Source organism: Dermacentor andersoni, chromosome 6 (assembly GCF_023375885.2).
Source record: "Dermacentor andersoni chromosome 6, qqDerAnde1_hic_scaffold, whole genome shotgun sequence".
NCBI lineage: Eukaryota > Metazoa > Arthropoda > Arachnida > Ixodida > Ixodidae > Dermacentor > Dermacentor andersoni.
This window is the reverse complement of record NC_092819.1, coordinates 99919316-99939489: the sequence shown is the minus strand read 5'-3', so window position 1 is coordinate 99939489 and position 20174 is coordinate 99919316. Positions and strand designations below refer to the sequence as shown.

At 47.7% G+C, this 20174-nt stretch overlaps 1 protein-coding gene across 1 annotated transcript; it reads left to right on the top strand.

The window, feature by feature from the left end:
• Positions 1-18616: 18616 nt before the first annotated feature.
• On the top strand, positions 18617-19930 carry LOC140219083 (solute carrier family 22 member 13-like). The gene has a single exon (XM_072288964.1). It carries the CDS (start codon positions 18617-18619, stop codon positions 19928-19930), a length of 1314 nt encoding a protein of 437 aa, XP_072145065.1.
• The last annotated feature ends 244 nt before the right edge of the window (positions 19931-20174 follow it).

Below are 20174 nucleotides of genomic sequence, written 5' to 3'. Positions count from 1 at the left end.
TTCCGTCCATGCTTCGCTGCGCGTCAACAGCGTTCGCTCGCGCGAGCATGCGTGTGAGGCTCCTCGCGACGGATTGCAAATTAAAAAAGAAAATCTGAAAGGACCAAGAAAAATAAAAATGACCTAAAACAACGCACTAGCAGCCGCATACCAAAGTGTGTTTGTTTCTAAGTATTAAAACTTGTTTCATTCTCGATGACGCTCGTCTGCTGATTCGTCGCCACGTACTCAAGCAACATCCAGACCAGCGCGTCGCAAATGGAACGTCCCCGACCCGTGTTCGCGGTCGAGGCTTGCCTCGTCGCTGCTGGAGCGCAACTACTCAAACTGAGGGTTGGCTGCGGGAACGTGCGTGAACGTTTATACAGACAAGGACGTGTGGCCGGTCCATCGCGTACATCTTGTGTCTTAGCGAGACCCTTCAGCATCTGATATTTGAGTGTCCCGCTGTCATTGCGCAGGGCATGTCGGTAGTGATAGACTATCATCTCCTTGGGTTGCGGTGTACGACACTCCACGAATGTTTGTTTGTACACCAGTCGTTGTGCGTCTCGACGTGATGAGCCTCATCGCGCTATACTTACTTTTCTAGAGTTAACTAACTTACGTTTATGTTAGAAGCGGCAATATTATTTCTTCTATTTACCATTCTGTACTTGCATGACCTTCAGTGACCAGCCCTACTGTCTGTGATGTGTACTGTGTGTTCTACTTTATTCTTTTAAACTTGTCCTGTTGCTCTTTCTTTCACCTTTCCACCCCTTTTTTCTATCTTCCATATTTGTGTTGCTGTCACCTCCCTTCGAAAGAGTGGGCAGGCGTTGTGCGCTTTCCGGTGGCAGTTGCCAAGCTGCTCCTCGGTTTCCCTTTCCTGTTAAATGTATATCAGTTTTCAAAACAAATAATAATAATAATAATAATAATATTAATAATAATAGCACTAGTAGTAGTAGTACCAGTAGTAGTAGTAGTAGTAGTAGTATTGAGGCTATATAAGCAACTGTTGCGTGTCATTTCGGTAAAAAGACATCGAACTATGTCCAAGTGCGAACGAAGCCACTGCAAGAAGTCTCTCTAGCCTCCGCAGCGTTCATTTCCATGTATGGAACGCAGAATAGTAAGGTCGCCGTGTACCTTCTTTTGGGCACTGTCATGACGTCACGAATGCACCTTTGCTTGACGGATGTTGAAGGCGCACGTATTTGATAACTTTGGCTGACCAGAACTTAAATCTTGCAAATTATTTTATGCTTAGGGTATTGATCGTTCACAGATGTTCACGCGTCCGTGAAATGAGCTAGCGCATGTTTCCATTCGCGTTAAGCACTACATCACTGTTCATGGATTCCTGCGATATATTTTACCATGGGCTTCGCGGAAATTCTCGCATAGCCCTATGAACGTAACAGAACAGTACCAGCGTCATATCATCTGCCCGAGTATCGGGAACTGAAAAACAGCGTCGATACCTGGGATTGTTGGTACTGCACTTTTAAAAAGCAAAGAGCACAGAGCAGAGCGGGCAAAACTGCTGCTGCGTTCGCCAGGTGTTGCGTGAGGGGAGCGGGCACTTTCACTCTCGGGGGCCGCCCTCATTTCTCTCTCTCATCCCCACTGGGCTTAGCTACTGCGCACGCCTGCCAGCCTTGGTGGCCGCTGCTGCTTCCTCGGCCTCTCTTCGCTCAGGACGCCGTTGGCATGCGGCGTTGGCACCGCATGCTGCTGCTGCTTGCTGGCTCGGGCAGCACATACCGCTATTGTACATTACTCGGAGCACAAAACTCGAAGGACCGCTTAGAGTCGTTCGATTGGAGATTTATTCTTTCGCCCTCAAAATTTATATGAAGCGCTTAGGTGCCCACGGATTTCATTTTGTCTATATTCCTGAGCCTTTCTTCAAAGCTAATGTTGCGCTTCGCTTCTCTGACTCAAAGAGAGGCCCAACCCACGTCACCCTACACTGCCTCGTTTGTGGATTCACCGTGCGCTACTAAGGCCTACCGATCTTTGGTTAACATCCAACCCCGAGAAGATATCTGGCTTTAAGCACAGAATGGTATTTGCACACAATAGCCCTGACACCATTACTCCTTTCCAGATTCCACGCACAACCTAATATTTATTGTGGCCCCAAAGTCCTAGTTCTTTATTTGAGCAAAACAAATATACATCCGTACATTTCATAATTACCATTACCCTTTATTTTCAGTAACCTTGGTGGGAGCTTGAATAAGTCGTTCCTTCGTTTATGTATACGCCGGGGTATTTATATTGCTTGACTATGAAAGGAGGGGCTGTTGAATTGGTAACACGTAATTACTCCTCTATTCCTTAAAGACGCACGGACAGCGCCGCGCAGTCAAGGGTGTTCACACAGGCGGTCGGTCTGAGAAAGCACAAGCGCCTTCACTTCTTTGTAGGCAGATGATTGGGGCAGAGGGGGGAATATGGCTCTATAGCTTCGCCCTACGTCTAAGACGCACGGAAGTTTCCAGTGTGGCAATGACGATGAACATTTTACTTTTGAAACCTACAAGAACGGACGCAATCACAGAATTTAATTAAACGAAACAGCGATAAGTTGTAATCAGACTTGTAGTCGTTGCAGCAAAAAAAAAAGAGTAACAGTTACATTTCCCTAATCCAAAAATGTAATTTTCTACGGTTAATAATTACTGGCTCACAAAGGTAACTGAGCAATCATTAAAAATTAGTTGGTTACTATAACATCACTTTCCTCTCTATTTTAATTAACATAGCACAAATAGAGTAGAATAAAACGACTCTTTCAATATGTGCCCTTTATCCTTTAACGCGTTGGTTATCTTCACTAAGAAATACTTTTCAAAGTTGTATTCGGTAATCAGCTTGTCTCGTTTACTTGTGAGGACTTCTGCAACGACACTAAAAACTCAACGTGTGCGCTGAAGAGCAGGGCTGCGTGGTAATGTGCGAACACCAGGCTCAAGAGATTGCGGTTACTGATTGCCGCGATGCTCGGGTCTGACTTCTTTGTGGAGCGCAGTTCACTGTTGCTGGGATAAGGCAAGCTTTTCCCGACAGAGCAAGCGATAAACTAAAAAAAAATATTGCATTAGGCGATTCACTAGCATCGATGCCCAAAGTAACTATTGCTATCGAGCAATAGAAGCGCCATTTTGATGAACGACAAGCTGCTGCACCTTCTCTTGGCGCCTTTCACTCCTCAGTAATTTAGATATAAACGACTAATTGCAACGGACGCCTGAAAACCTTCTGGTTTCTCGGGAAGGCGGCCAAATAAATTTTGATTTATGATTGATTCATATGATTCAGCCTTGGAGATAGTTTTCGTGTGTTACATTCACAAAAAAATTGGTACATATGGGTCACGTAGCATCAAACAGATAAAAACCCATGAGTTCAACGTACAAAAAGTTTCTGTCTATATAAAAGAAATCATAGACTGCACTAAGAAACTTTAGCAACAGCTCATACAGCCTGTGAAGCCACCTGTAAGTGGTTTCAGGAGAGAGGGAAATAAGTTTGTTGTAAAAGGAAAGCTCAGAGATCGCAATTACAAGGGAAGAGTGTAAGTCTGCAAGCCAGCCATATTCAGGCGGTATAGGCCTAGCTGCAGAGCGGTGATTGGTGGAAGCGGTAACATGTTTTCCTCCCTTTGGACTGTGCTCAAATCAACGTCACCTGTCATAACAGGTTTTGTCAAAAATATAACTGGTTACATGTAATCGGTTACTGGAAAAAGTAATTGAATTACAGTGAGTGTTACTGAGAAAACGAAGGAATCGTTAAAATACAGATAATTACAAGTTAAATAAAAGACACCAAAGAAAGAAATCAGTGGAGAGGAACAAAGCAGAAGACAAGAAATAAACAGAAATAACGAAGAATAACAGAGACAGGAACAAACAGCAGGCAGGATTCGACTTGCTCCTCACGAAGTGCTGAATGTGCCACGCTTCTACACCAAGACAAGACTTTAGCAGACACCATCTAACCGTATGGTTTGCTTTGCAATTCTTCTTGAGCTTCTTTATTTCACTCTGCACCGCACCTACTTGAGCCACTGCTGTGTAGAAGTGCTTGCCTTACTACTTTCCCGGTTAGATATCGTATAAATACTGAAGCGCTACTTTGGCTACAAAATGCTAGCATATATAGATGATGCCAAACCTCTCTCATCTGCTGAAATGTTGCTACAGAGAGAAAAAGCTGTGAGCAGCCAGCAAACTTTGTCTCCAAAAAAACAATCGCATCGTGTTCATTGGTTTAGCGGTTCTCACGTTCGAAAATGCCGGTTTCAACACCGAAACCTGTTTTCCGGATTCAGTGACCATTTCAGTTTCTATGGAATAAAGCCTCCGTGAAACTAAGTGGCACTGCCGCCTTTCTTTCATTCAAAAGCCGTACAAAGACGAGACGGGATAGCGACCTGGGAAGCGAACGTACTGCGTTCGATGTTCGCTTCGCTCGCTTTTTTTGCTTTTCTTGAACCTGTTCCACGCAGACGAACCGCACTGAATTTACTCAATCCAAGATGAAAGTGCGGCTCGAAATGGCCAGAGTTTCCCAACGTGTTGAGTACTTGAAAGTCAGTAATATAGAACAAATAAAACAAATAGTTGATTGAATTAGTAGATAACAGAGAAGCTGCACTTGTCAATAGCAACAATAACGCCGCTAGCATTGACAAGACTGAGGTCTCTGCGAATTGGCTGCTGCAACCTGGTCCGGACAAACACGCAGGAAATATTTGAAGGTGAAGAGAAAATAAGAGCGTGACAAAGTGAAAAACGAGATGATGGTCGCGCACGCGCGTGGAAATCAAAAATACAGAAGAAGAGAAAAGAATGACTTGGTGCCTGTCGTAGCGAGTAACTCAATTCTCCGTGGTTTGAGACATCATGACGAACGCAAGCGAGTATTCGTGTACTTAGTTTGGCTCCTCTAGTTCACTTTCATGAAATACTGTTCTGTGATATTCTTCCATCTTCCAAAGTTTTCTGCTTCGATGTAGGCCGAAAAAGATGTTTAATTCTTGCAGATTGCGCAAGGAGTTTCTGCGGTTCCCATGAATTGGATTTCTTCTGGTGAGTAGACAGTTGCTACTTTCCGAAAGAAAAGCTTTAGAGTTAGGGAAAGGAACCCTGTAACTTTCTGTCGTTATTTTCTCCCTTTCCTCCCCGTTTCCTTTTGCTTATTCTTTGGAATTGCAATGGTTGCTCTTAGAGACAGAGGGCAACTAAAGAGTGCGGAAATATGCCTACTATATGAAGTACTGTACTTACAAGTAAAGCAACTTACAAATACAATACTTACAAGTATTGTAAGTATAGTGCTTACAATACTTTAAAGCATTGCACAAAACCTAACATGACATTAGCTCGTACGGCGTACGTAATATAGCCGTCTCTAATTAAAATTGTTTGTATAACGTTCTGACATAGTATTCTGTTAAACGTCCCGTAATTCTTTTCACTCAGCTAAGCGTCAAGAAACGCTATTTCATACTTTCACCAGCTGTACATTGGTTTAGTTCAGATGCATATAGTGGGTCGCTGAATCATGCGCTATAGTAAATCATTGTTCATATTCCAGTTTCCCGTTCCCGGGTTTTAATCGAATATCTAGCTTACTCTGGTCACGTTGTAGTGACGGTGAAGAAACCAAGCACTGTGAAACGGTGAGTCAGAATTCTAACTTGTTGTTTGGGGCTCTTGTTACTAGATAATCAAGCAAGACACAAAGAACAACGATAGTGGCGCGTACATTCGCCGGTCACCGAGATCTCATCCAGAGGCCGATTGCTATCACAATTCATGCGTGATTTATAGCAAATTGCAGCGCAATCGGTGGTGCTCGCGAGCGGCACCTGTTTTTCACCGACTGTCCACTGCTGCACTATTTTATTCACATGACAGGCAACCTATGCTGGTAGGTAAAGCAATCTGAAATAAACGTATCAAAAACGATGGCGGAGTTCCGCCGTCAGTGTCGAAAGAACAAATTGAATGGTGATGAGTTAGAAAAACAGATAAACTCAAACAATAGAAAAATACAGTAGTGTTTTCGATAGCTTGGTTGTTAGCATCCAGGTTGACAGCGGCGTTTTCAGGTCACCGTCTGCATAGCTGTTCAACTTCATTTCGTGCGATGCCCAGACATCACCATTTATTATAACTACTGTTGATTATGAAGCAAGCATTACCCAGAGTTAAGCGCGAACAAGGAGCAGCTGAGAGCGTATTTTGTCTGTTTAACGTATTCTGTCATTTAAAATGTATTTCTGATCCTACATAAAATTACAGGTAACACCATATATTTTTTTTCGTTTAATGAAAGGTTACAAACATACATGTTTCTTTTGTTGTTCAATATTCTAGCAATACATAAAAGTAGGTTTTCGGAAATGAGTCAGCATCGCACAAGAGAGTAATGCGCTACTCGCAAACCCTTATTATAGGAGAGGCTCATTGCGTCGTACGGCTGTTTTAGTAGCTGCATGAGGAGACGAGATTTAAAGTAATAGCGCACATGATATATGCCAACACGCCTTCTCATTAGCTAAATGCAAAGGCGCAGGGCAATGCCATCTCCTTAGCCACTTCGCTAAGAGCGCAGCAAAATGAAAATGCAGCCGTTTGTTAAACTTCTCAAACCTGGTAAATCACGATTGGATTTGCCGGCGTACAGGCCCATCGTTCTCGCCAGTTGCATCGGAAAGATTATGGAAAGAATAGTTTTGACGTGCTTGAAATGGTACCTAGAAAATTACGGCTACCCAGATGCTATGACTGGCTTCCAACGTGGGCGCTCATACTTAGATAATATCATCGATTTGTTCACGTTTGTTCAACATCAAAAACATCTGAGATAACTCAATGCGGCATTGTTCCTTGATATAGTAGGCGCCTGTGACAATGCAGCACATTATGCCATTATAGAGGCTCCAATTGAAGCCAGGATCGGTGTAGGCACTTTTAGGTGGTTATGCAGCCAAGATACATTTCTTCATGATAATCGAAGATGGAGCCACGACTCGCCTCCAAACATTCCGGCGAATACTGTAAGGCTGGGTGCTGGAGCTTGGCACTTTTCAACCTGGTGCTCGCTGGCCTTGTCCAATGCTTGCCCAACGCAGTTCAAGTATCAGTCTACGCTGTTGACTCCTGCATCTGGGCGTCTGCTGTAACACGACTGTGGGTACGAGCAAGGCTACAAAAGGCATAAATGTTAACATCGCTGCATTCGTGAAAACATAATTTAGAGATGTCTTCAGAAAAATGCTCCCATGTTTTATTCACTCGGAAGGCAATTAGGCCTTACTCTGTAAGACTCAATGGGCAAGCAATTGCTTGAGCACGGAAACGTAGCGTTTTAGGGGTTAATTATCAACCGCGACCTACCATGGAGCCCGTACGTTTCATACCTAAAGACGAGGTCACAACGAGAACACAAATCAAATTTCTCCGCCGAAAATCATGTGGCACATCGGTGCATTCAACAGTGCAGCTTTATAATGCCTGGTTACTCGGTCTCGCAAGATACAGCCTCCCTCTGCTAGGCAACACTTGAAAAATAAACCTACGTGCACTCCAGGGACAACGAGCTCAATCCCTATGGACGCGTCCCAGTCTTCCAAAGTGTGAGTCTATAGCGGGAAGGATTTTCATAGGGCGGGATCACCCAATATCAACATACATAGCATAGTCACCGATGCTGCCAGGGCGCACATTCGGCACGTTGCCCGACTACCTTCTCACCATCTGGCTTCTTTACCTGCAGAAAGGCCACACAATACTTTCAGTTGTATAATTGCTGCCAATCGTACCTCGTTGCCATCGAACGCCTGCAAGAATACCATACTAATGAAAATAAATACCATAAGAAAGCTTTTTTGAATGAGAAAGAGGAGCATGCTAAGAATTCTCTTTGAGTCCTGTTCCTCGTCAGTACTGCACTGAAGGCCCTTACTGGATAACAAACAACTTAGCCTCGTTTCTTTCTGCATGACTTGAAGACAAACTTCATAGCCTATCCGCATAAACTGAATAAAACGAAAAGACAGTGACGGAAACAAGCAAATTTATGGACGCCTATGCGCGGAGGGTTACGCGGGAATCCAATTTCGAGTTCACGAAACCAGACTAATACGATTATCCACACAGAAACCGACTCAAGCTCTCGAATTGAATTCAGCCTCTTATTCAGTCCTGGGACAAATCCAACCAAACAAACGCAGCGTTCTTGTTGACCTTGTTTAAGGAACGTTTCCGCATGTTGCTCGCGAATTTTGGTATTTTACGTAACGTCCAAAGTTTGCGGGGTGCTTTTGCTGCTGGGATATCACCATGGCCCACCTTGTTCTCCGTAGACAACAGATAATCTTCAAAGCAATAAGTGAGGCTCTGAAATGAACAAGCGGAGAAATACGAGTGTGCGAGCATAATTTACTTGTGATGTCCTCAAGGAAATGCAATCCGCAGTTCACGGAACAAGGCAGGTTGTATGCGTACAGAAAGCCGCACAAGGCAACAAACCAGATAAAATATAATATGAATATGCGAGCGAAAGCTGAATAAATCACGTACGTATGTGCTGTTGTATGTGACAGATAGACACGCTTCCTTGTGATGTGTGAATTTCCAGTTGGCAGTAACTTGTTTCATCATCCATGCATAGGCCCATAACTAGCTATAAAGTCTAGAGATTCAGATTGTAAATATTGTATTTCTTGTATAGAAAATAAACGTTTTGATTCATTGATCAGCTGATTGATTGATTTGATTTGATTAAGGAAAAGTTACAGTGTCGGCCTAGCAAATTAATAGACAGCTACGCGAAGTAAGGATAATAGCTTTATCGGCCGAATAAAGTTGTAAACATTCGCTTACTAACTAAATTAAAAGATAGGAGGACACTTAAGCTGCGCCTTTAAGGGTATGACGCGATAGCTAAATGGTTCCCTTCAGTGGTTTCGAATCTTGGACATTATCCATTGCAGAACGGACTGCAGCGCACTGGAAGCAGAAGACAGAAATGAAGAAAGAGGCTTGCATGAGCTCGCGTGCCATCTGTTGGACAGCGGTGTAATTAGAGCGCACGGGAGGGGGGGGGGGGGGAGCGCAGCAGCCGCATGGTGGCACTCAACAGCCGTCCAATACAGTTTTATGTCGGGGAACAGCAGATCGCTGTTTCTTTTTCTTTTTTTTATGGCGACAGCATGTGGACACTCAGAGCCAACAATCGTCAAATACAGCTTCATTTGAAAGACCGCACAGCATACATATAAACCTCGCTTATATTCGCACCTTGCAAGCTTGTCTGTGTGACGAAGCGGTAGCGTGTCCGACTCGCGAGTCCAACTCCCAACCCCACCGAATCATCTCAAAGCCTAGAATGTGAACCTCTTTTTCTTTGAAGCTAAAATCATTTACTTTATAAATATAGTTGATTGTGAGCCATAACGTGACTGTGAAATGGGTTTCTCGACGCGCTGGAGCGCCAGCCCCTTTTCAGCTGAACGGAAGCCTTCAGAGGAAGCTTTAACTCGGGTGCTCCTATCTGAATACATGTAAAAGGAGAATTCGTTTTTGTCGGCAACCACTGCACCAAACATCACGAATTTGTTGCATTTAAAAGAAATACTTAAAATCTAGTGACTAAATGTCTTCAATTTCTGATTTAGAGCACGAAGTCATTGCTAAAATATTAGAAAAAGAATCGCAAATTATTAGAACACGAAACTATGAAGTTTGCAACTACGTAACTCAGCAATTAAAAACGACATCACAGTTCTGTGAATTGCGTATCATAGTACGTCTAAAGAGAACAAAATTGATAAGTTACACATGAATCTCAGAAAAATTTTATCATCATCATCATCAGCCTGGCTACGCCCACTGCACGGGAAAGGCCTCTCCCATACTTCTCCAACTACCCCGGTCATGTACTAATTGTGGCCATGTCGTCGCTGCAAACTTCTGGATCTCATCTCACCTAACTTGCTGCCGCCTCTGCTACGCTTCCCTTTCCTTGGAATCCAGTTCGTAACCCTTAATGACCATCGGTTATCTTCCCTCCTCATTACATGTCCTTCCCATGCCCATTTCTTTTTCTTGATTTCAACTCAGATGTGCTTAACTCGCGTTTGTTGCCTCACCCAATCTGCTCTTATCTTATCCCTTAACGTTGCACCCATCATTCTTCGTTCCATAGCTCGTTGCGTCGTCCTCAATTTAAGTAGAACCTTTTTCGTAAGCCTCCAGGTTTCTGCCGCGTACGTGAGTACTGGTAAGACACAGCAGTTACACACTTTTTTCTTGAGGGATAATGGCAACGTGCTGTTCATGATCCGAGAATGCCTGCCAAACGCACCCCAGCCCGTTCTTATTCTTCTGATTATTTCAGTCTCACGATCCGGATCCGCGGTCACTACCTGTCCTAAGTAGATGTATTGCCTTACTACTTCCAGTGCCTCGCTACCTATCGTAAACTGCTGTTCTCTTCCGAGACGGTTAAACATTACTTTAGTTTTCTGCAGATTAATTTTTAGACCCACCATTCTGCTTTGCCTCACCAGGTCAGTGACCGTGCATTGGAATTGGTCCCCTGAGTTGCTAAGCAAGGCAATATCATCAGCGAATCGTAAGTTACTAAGGTATTCTCCATTGACTCTTATCCCCAATTCTTCCCAATCCAGGTCTCTGAATACCTCCTGTAAACACGCTGTGAATAGCATGTCAACGCACTATCAGACAAGTTGACAAAGCACGCAGCGAGGTCAGATGAGACGAACCGTTGTGGTGGTTCATTTGTGCCGTTATGTCGCAGAAAAGAATACCAACATTCTTTTTTCACCTGCGCCAAAGCATCGAAGTCAAGACGCTAAAGCCACCAAAGGTAACTACGCTCTTATTTATGTTTCTACTTTTACTTTTATTCGCAAGGACACATTGAGCCTCTTCCTTTTTTTCTCGCTACCCGTGGACTGCCGGAACAAGCCAGAGCGCATGCGTTTTTCTCGTGTTGCCCGGACCACCACGCGGCGCACTTCGATGCGCTTTCGTTTTTCTTTGGCCGAGTGGATTTTCGCCTGGCATAGTTTTGGACGCTTTCTGGCTTGCAGACGGGAAAACGAAACAATGCATGGTCGCTCGCCGCCATCACTGCGGGGACTCGGCGGGTGGCAACATGTTCGCTTGAGCGCAACCTCTCAGGAAATTTTTGTCTCACCCGTGTAGAATACCGAGCAGTATGCCTATGGTTCTCTGTGGACCAAGCGTCTCAAGTTTTCTGCGATATTCCTTCGGCAGCCACATTAGCTGCCCAAAGTAGGCATTTAATTATGGCCGATATGCTTTCCTTGAGTCTTTTTTTTTATTTCCGTGGACCCGCCCCACAAAAGAAAAAGAGACATTGCTACGGCGCAACAAATTGTCGGATGGTGAAAGTTCAATTTTGTTATTTCTTGTTTAGTGGAACGTAATGGACTACGGGACACTTCAGTTGCCGGATATTCTCATGATATTATTGCGATAGCAATTATATGGTCACTTCAGGTGCATTCCTGCCATCGCCGTCACCCTCATATTCCGTGTAAAGTCCAAGGCCGATAACATCGTGACTCCGCGCAGCATGCTGTATGTGCGATCGAAAGCGTAAGGGTGGGTTGTGGCATGGGTGAGCCGACGATGGTGGCTCAGTCTTGTGTGCGCAAGGGAGAAAAGCGGGGAGGAAGCGCGCCGCCTCCTGTCGCGCGCGATACATCATGGGGACGGAGGCAAGGGGGGGGGGGGGCTGTGAGCTGTGTATTTGTTGTTGCGCAAGATGTTTATTTGCCTTGTTTGACGCATCATATACAGTGACTTTTTGTTAGATATGCAGATTTATTGGAGATTTGCAAGTATATTTATATACCTTGTTGCAAGGTTGTGTATACTTGCAAGAACTTTGTTTCCAATGACATTTTTTGCCCTTTATCAAGCTGTACCTTCGCATTCCTATATTCCATTTTATCTTCGCATTCCTAATGCCCGAGGCCGAGTCAAAGAAAAGTGAGCCAACCAACTCCGCGCAATAATGGTTCGGTTCGCTATATGCGTGGCATGTGCATGGCACAGAGCCATCTCTCATTTACAGAAGTGACACGGAGGTGTGAAGATAAAGATTCTTTAATGCTCTTGTACACTGGGTTGAAGTTGGTTTCGTGGCACAATGGACACTCCTAAAGTTTAACAGCGTGGTGTCGTGAGGTTTTTGACAGCTGAACATGTCTGACCAAAAGAAATTAATCGCCGTATGGCTGCCGTGTACGATGAAAAATGCATTTCATTGTCCTCTGTGAAACGTTGGAGAAACGGTTCAAAGGACGTGAACGTTGCAAAGACGATCCAAGACCGGGCCAAAGCCACTGTGCAATCTCCCCAACACAATTGCAAAAGCTCATTAGACAAAAACGGAGGATAAGCATCGATGAATTGGCAGGGCGTGTGAACATCAGTTCAGTTTCAGTTCAGTTTATTATTCTTTAAATACAATGAATCGGTAAGAGACAATATCCAGACGAGGGGCCAAAAGTCAAAGACTGCAACGGGACCCTCGGTTAATAATAACAATGTAGAGATGTATTAAACAAGAGCAAGCTAACTAAAAGAAACATACACAATCGCGAAAATACAACATAGAAAAATAAGATCAATAAAAACAAAGTGAATGTATACAAGCCTACAGTGCAAAAAAACTGTCAGCACATACAAATGACAAATGTAGTGCAACGAATGACGTAAACTTAGTTACACATATCAAGCAGCTTAACGGCATGATTAATGTATCAAAGCATGAAGATTTAATGCTGAGGGGTAAACCATTCCACAGTTTTATAGCAGGTGACGGTTCGGGTCACACCATAATTCATGAACACCTCGGATATCGGCTCTTGTGTGCACAATGGATGGTCAAGATATTGAACCACCGCCAGAAGACGGAGAGTTTCGGAGCTGCCGTGACTCATCAAATCCGGTATCACAACGAGGGTGACGACTTTTTGTCTGCAATTGTGACCGGGGACGAATTATTCTGCCACTACTGCGAGCCTGAAATACGACGGCAAGGCTTACAGTGGAAACATCTGAATTCACCACCACAAGGAATGCAAAGGCCGTCATTTCCGCTGGAAAGCTGTTGCTGGCTTTTTTTTTTCGCTTGTCAGCGGCCATTATTCATCGAATTTGCTAAACCTCGATAGAGTAACAATCGTTTCTAATATTGTAAAACGTCATATTGGCTGCGCGTCACAGTCAATAACAAACAACGTGGAAAATTGAGGAATGGGGTCATCTTGCTGCACGACAAAGGCCGTCCCCACGTGCTGATGTGGTTAACACAAAACGGGCAAACTTGGAGTGGGAAACGCTGCAACATCAGCCATACAGCCCAGATCTGTCGCCTTCTGACTTCCACATTTTGGGGCATTTAAAAAAAAAACAGCTCAAGGGAACCGATTCGTTTCGGACGATGACGTCAAAAAGTCAGTTACAGACTTTTTGAAGCAGCAACCCAAGGAGTTTTATCAGACGGGAATCACGCGACTCGTGAATCAGCGGGACAAATGTCTAAATGCTCATGGATACTACTTTTAAATAAAGTACGCCGTTATTCATATATTCGCATTGGCTCACTTTCATTTCCCTTGCCCTTGCATATTTTGCAGAACTCCTCCTTTTCATACGCGCTCTCTGTTGCGAGAGAGAGAGAGAAAGAACAACTTTAGTGAACATGCCTGCAGAGTCGGTTAGGCAGGGAGGACAAGCGTCTGCCGCGATGCGGCCACTATACGTCAGTCTCGTGCATTGTGCTCCTCGAGGTCTTGGTTCCTCGCTACTTCCACGGGTCCGAGAGGGCCGCCGCCCCCTTCCTGGGGGTGCTGCCCCCCTTCTCCTCGGTTTCGCGTGGTCGCTGCCTCTCTAGAGCTGCCGAGACCTGCTGTACGGCCTTGAGTTGTGTATCTTGGTCATAGCTCCTCGTTGCAGCCTCTAGCTGCTGCGGGATCATTGTCTTCTCTCTGGTTTCTCGCGAATTTATGCTACAGTCCCAAAGGATGTGAGCCCCGGTGGCTCTCTCCTTCGCGCACAGTCTACACACGTCACTCGCGTACACGCTCGGACACACGTGCTTAGCTAGCACCGGGGTGAGCAGGGACCCCGTCTGTAATTGCCTGTATAACACTGCCTCCTTCCGGGTAAGCCCCGGGTGAGGTGGCGGCATAGTCTGTCTGTTAAGTCTGTACCACTTCACTATTTCGTTGAAGGTGGTCATCTTGTCCTTGGCACTGCACCGCGACCAACACTCCGAGTCGGCCGTGTAGCAGCTGCGCTGTTGGTTAGTCCTCGCGCGGCCGAGTTGGCCGTCTCGTTGTGGTTCACGTACCCGCGTTCCTTCACGTCACTGCCCATGTGGGTCGGAAACCACTTGATCATCACAGCCCTTTTGCGTGCGATGTCTTCGGCCTTGCGCAGTATGCGCGCGGCCTCACTACATACCCTACCCTTGGCGTAGTTCTTCACTGCCGTTCTAGAGTCACATAACACTGTAGTGCATCCGGGGTCGGAGACGGCCAAGGCGATGGCCACCTCCTCCGCCCGGTGCGCCTCTCGAGTCCAGACGCTCGCCGCGGTCTTCGTTGCACCCGTCGATGCTCCGACAGCCACCACCGCGTATGCGTCGCTGCTCCCTCGATACTCCGCCGCGTCCACGTAGACGGCGCCTTCTTCTCTGGCGTGGAGGTCCACGAGAGCCCTGGCCCTCGCCAACCTCCGCTCCTTGTTGTGCTCCGGGTTCACGTTCCTCGGGATCGGGCAGACCCTGAGCTTTCTGTTGATGCTATCCGGTATAGGTACGTCTTTCAGCAGCTTGCCTTCCCTCGGCTCGAGGCCAAGGTCCCGCACTATCTGTCTTCCGGTTCTCGTTTCAGAGAGACGCTTGAATTGCGCCGTTCTCTGTGCTACGGCTATTTCGTCCAGCGTGTTGTGGACTCCCAGCGCCATGAATTTTTCGGTGCTCGTGCTCCCGAGGATACCTAGTGCAGCCTTATACGCATTGCGTATGGTGGCGTCTATCTTGTTACGTTCGCTCGGCGTCCAGTTGTGGAAGGCGGTCACGTACGTTATGTGGCTAACTGCGAAGGATTGAACGAGCCTAGTCAGGCTCTCCTCCTTCATCCCCGCTCGTCTGTTGGACACCCTCTTGATGAGTCTCATTGCAGCGACCGCTTTGCCCGCGAGCTTGTTGACCGTTTCACCGTTGACTCGGTTTCGCTGGATGAGCAGCCCGAGCACTCGAATCTTCTCGGCCTCCGGTATTACTTGTCCTCCCGCTGTCTTGACCGTGATCTTGGGACGCACGTACTTGACTTCCATATTCTTTCTTTTCCTGCCCGCTCCTGCCGGCAGTACTGACTTGGCCGGAGAGCAAACGAGTCCAGACCCGCCCAGCTGCTCCTCGATGGCGTTGACCGCTTCTTCCAGCGTTGTCTCGATGTGTCCGTCGCTTCCTCCCGGTACCCATAGCGTAACGTCCATCATCCATCATTCCATTCATTCATCATCATTCCATCATCGGGTTTCGGAAGAAGCTCGGGACGCAAGACGCCGAGATCTTACTGAAGAACGAGATCATCGACGATACGACGGGCACCAAGGACAACAGGGCCATACTCGGGCTGGACTTGCAGAGCGCCTTCAAAAAAGTGAGGCACTCGGCTATCCTGGCGCAAGTATCCAGGCTAAACATGGGCAGAAGGACATACCAGTACATCAAAGACTTCCTGACGGAACGGACCACCGAAATCTGCGCGGTAGACCTGCACCTCGAAGAGAAGAAGCAGGGCAGCGTCGGAACTCCGCAGGGCTCGGTGATCTCCCCGCTACTCTTCAACCTCGTGATGATCGGGGTGGACAACCGGCTAGAAAGAGTTGTGGGAGTCCGGCGCACCATCTACGCCGACGACGTTACGCTCTCTGTTGCGACCATAATATTGGTGGAATTGCTCACGATACACGAGCGATGACAGTTGCTCCTGCGCAATACATTCTAACAAAGGGCATCGTCATTGAGATTTTTCCCTGGTCGTTGCATATGTACAAAAATGTAAATAAGGTTCTTGAATGAGAGAGAGAAAGAGAGATGCGAATGAGAGAAAGGCAGGGATGTTAACAAAGTTTCATAAAAATATTTGTCCTCAACTTGTTCATTTCATAGGCTTTACACTATTCATATCAGCGGCATGCACTGCTTTGCTGGTCTCAAAATTATATATTTCTAAAGATCGTTTGACATTTTCTTTATGTATTAAATAGACAAAAAACATAGAAGCATGGAAATAAGTTATTTTGAGCACACTTTTTGATATATAAGAGTATATTCGTTTATAAAAAAATACACATTTTACTAGTCTTCACGGCGCGTGCCGTTCAAGAATTTGTTTGCAGCACCTTTGGCAATGGAAAAGCTGTTATTTATCTATTTGATCACTCGACAAATTCTATAAGGAGGAGGCCAAGCCGCAACGTTTTTATGCATTTATGCATTTATGCACAAATTACCAAAGTGCCCAACAGAATGTGCCATACGAATGGGGTGAAAGCCCGTATTCAGATAAAAGGAAGTGCCGGGTATAAATAACTGTCACCTAAAGCGTCTGTATAACAGGGCAGACGATGACATGAACGGTAATGGTAAGACATGCAATGATGACGACTTCAGTTACGACAACGACAGTGCGGGAACAATGATGGGAACAGGTGACAAAAACGTGGATGATACTTTTCCCGCACCCGAGTTCAAATCCTCAGCTAGACACATGGCCACTTCAGCTGAGATCATATTCATAGAGATGATGATGATATCTATAAGACGCGACATCAGATATTGTTCCTTGTCATATGTCAAGTTTCATGCAGAAATATAGATTATTTGGCGCACAAAGTGCCTGTCTTTGAACAAAGCATTTTTACAGCTAAGCTCTACAAGCAACAAAAGTGAAGTTGATCGATTCCGTCGACGGCGGCCTCTGTAATATAAGTTAAAGCAAAACAGATATTTGGGGTCACAAGCGCCGTCGACGGCACCAGATAAGCTGATAAAGTATGACGATAACGTCGGACATAAATTACGTGGTGGTCAGCTTCCGCCAAAAAACAAATGCAAATTGCCAATTTAAGCAGCAGCAAGGTCACGATTGTGCTATTGCCTGCATGTGAGGAAGACGAATAACAAGGAGCGCCACGCGAGATCTGCAACCACCCGAGCCCCCGAGCGCCCAGAAGAAGATCGAACACCGGTGGAGCAACATCACCGAGAAGTTCCTCTCCATCTTGCATCACGAGAAGCCGTGGCCGCGTCGCGAGGAATTACGCTGAAGTTCCACCAACGTGTAGTACGTTGGTGGCATTATGCCGAAGGCATCCAAGGCGCGGCACCAGGGCTCAAGGCGACAGCGGAAGGTGACAGGGTTCCAAACACCGCCTTCAGGTTTGCCAGTAGAGCAGTCACCTGCGACGCAGGTTCAAGACTCGCCGTGCAGCAGCGTAATGAAGAATTCGCGACTCTGCAAGCCACCAGTGCCACTGGTGAGAGGCGAAACCGCATCGCTGCCGGCGCTGTCTCCTTCGCTACCGTCTGCGTTGTCGCAGGAACCCGCAAGCTTCACCGTCGCTGCATCGCCGTCTCCGCCACCTAGGACGTCGCTGGCATTGCCTTCCTCTTCGGCTGCCGGACCATCGCCTCATACTTCGCAATCGCAAGTATTCAGCCCCAGCCAGGGATCGCCAACAACAGTTCTCACTTCGCTGTCGCCGCTGCAGACGTCGCCGCGTGCTGGGTACCCCAAACCCAGCACACCGGCGATGCTGCTTCCTCCACCACCCCAGCTACCGTCACCTGCTCAGATGCAGCCTGCGAAGCAACACCAGCCCGACCGGGCTTTACTGTTGGGTGCTTCGTACCGGGCGGCAGTGATGCGCCGCACGTTATTGCATGAGCTGGCAGCACTGCGATCTCTGCGCTTACGGACATTCTCTGGACAGTGGGCGAACCGGGGTCAGATGCTTCTTTCTCCCCTGCTGTCTCGTCTACGCTCCACCTCCAACAGCAGCATTCCACATCAGACTCTGCAAACAGCCCAACAACAGGGTAACGGCGCAGCTGCAACATGCAACGTAGGATCGGACGAGTATACCAGGCTCCGCGAACAGCAGCAGCTGTCCAAGCTGTGTTGGTATGATGAGCGACATGACCGCCAAGCCAGCGTGCCGTCCTTGGACAAGGGTAGAAGCTCCCCATCGCGAATTTCTGCTAGTCAACCGGGGGATCCTGTTTCTTTCCAACCGCGCTTTTCTGCCTCCAAGACAGCGGGGTGTCTGCGGTGCGAAGATGCTTTGCAGCTGGTTGGAAGTCATGGCCCTTTCCAAACGACCGTGTTCTACTTCGTGCTACTGGTTGCCTTCGTGCTACCGTTCCACACATTGCCCCTGCGGATCGCCAACCACGGCGTCGATCACTGGTGCGCCAGACCGGCGCATTTGCGCAACATGTCGACGGCCACTACAGCAGGTGCCGCATGAACGCAGAGTGGAACTCGACAGGCATCGCCACGGTGCCTTGCGCGAAGTGGGAGTACGCGCAATCCGCCTACGGAGCCTCCATCGTGCAGGATTTTCATCTGGCGTGCGAGCGTGCCTGGTTCCTGCCGCTCAGCTGCTGCGCCTTCTCGCTGGGTGCCATCGGCACGCTGATCGTGTTAGGGCCAATAGCAGACCGTTTGGGCCGGAAGCCGGTGATACAGTTCTGTACGGTGGTGCTCCAAGCGGCCGGCGTAGTGATCGTGTTCTCCACCATAATGAACAGCTTCATCGCCATGCGCCTCTTGCAGGGAGCGGCCACCAGCAGCCTCTTTAACACCAGCTTCGTGCTACTGATCGAAGTTCTGTCACCGGAGCGCCGCGTACTGTACTCGATAGCGGCGATGATGGGAAAGGTGTTCGGCGCAGTCATCGTGGCAGTAATGATGTGGGCGAAGTTCAGCTGGTACACGCTACAGCTGACAAGCATGCTACCCTGCCTCCTGATGTTCAGCGTCTTTACAGCCCTATTGGAGTCACCTCGATGGCTGCTTGCGCGAGGCAACGCGGAAGAGGCGGAGACAGTCATCATGCAGGCGGCCATGCTAAACGGCGAGAGCATATTCGAAGTGCGCCAGCAGTTGGCGCACACGCGGCGGGAAATCGAGCGAGGCCGCTCAGCCATAGCTGCCGAGGGCGTTCATTGCGATGCATCTCGCGCGCGAGGCCGCAAGCGCAACAGCGTCATCCTCTGCTATCTGTGGACGGTGACCGCAGTCGCGTCAGAAGCGGCCTCGGTGAAGATCCACTATCTGGACTTGTACCCGGCAGCGCTGCTGGCGCTCTCCTCGCTCCTGTCGTTCCCGACCGAATTGGTCGCCATCGTGTCCGCGGCACGCCTGGGACGCAGGGCTTCGCAGTGCTGGGCGCTGGGTCTTGCCGCTTTCGCTTGCTTTGTGGCCGCCACCCTCGGCGACGACAGCGCAGTTCCCAGCGCGGCGCTTCTGCTGGTGGCGAACGTCAGCGCAGACGCATCGCAGGTCGTGGGCACCCTGTACACGGCCGAGATGTACCCTTCGGTGGTGCGCTGCACGGGCCTGGCGCTGTGCAAGTGCTTCGCGGATGCCGCCAGCGTCGCCACGCCTGTGGCGGTCTACTTGGGACTCCTGCCAGCGTCTTCAGTGCCGCTCGGCATGGTGTCGCTAATGTGCGTCACCGCAGCCTATCTGGCCATGCGCTTGCCGGACACCAAACAGTGCACTGTGCTGCCGGACCAGATCATCGACGCACCGTTCGACTCGCCCCCGCACTAAGCTCCATCGCGGTGGCCGACGGATGCTACACCGTGCCCTCGCAGGAACAGTGCTTCCTCGACAAGTTGTGGGCCATGGTGTAGCACTGACCAACTCCTTCATAGATGGCATAAGACTGTCCTTGCCCGGACTATTCCTGCAACACCACTATTGTGCCGTCTTCGTTCGTTCGCAGTGCTCGCAATAGAGCCAGCAGCGATGAATAATTATATCATCAAGTTAGCCTCAATAGTAAACACCATGC

Bases quoted from the DNA above. Each gene is read 5' to 3' on its own strand.
- LOC140219083 (XM_072288964.1), top strand. From the start codon at position 18,617: ATGAACGCAGAGTGGAACTCGACAGGCATCGCCACGGTGCCTTGCGCG.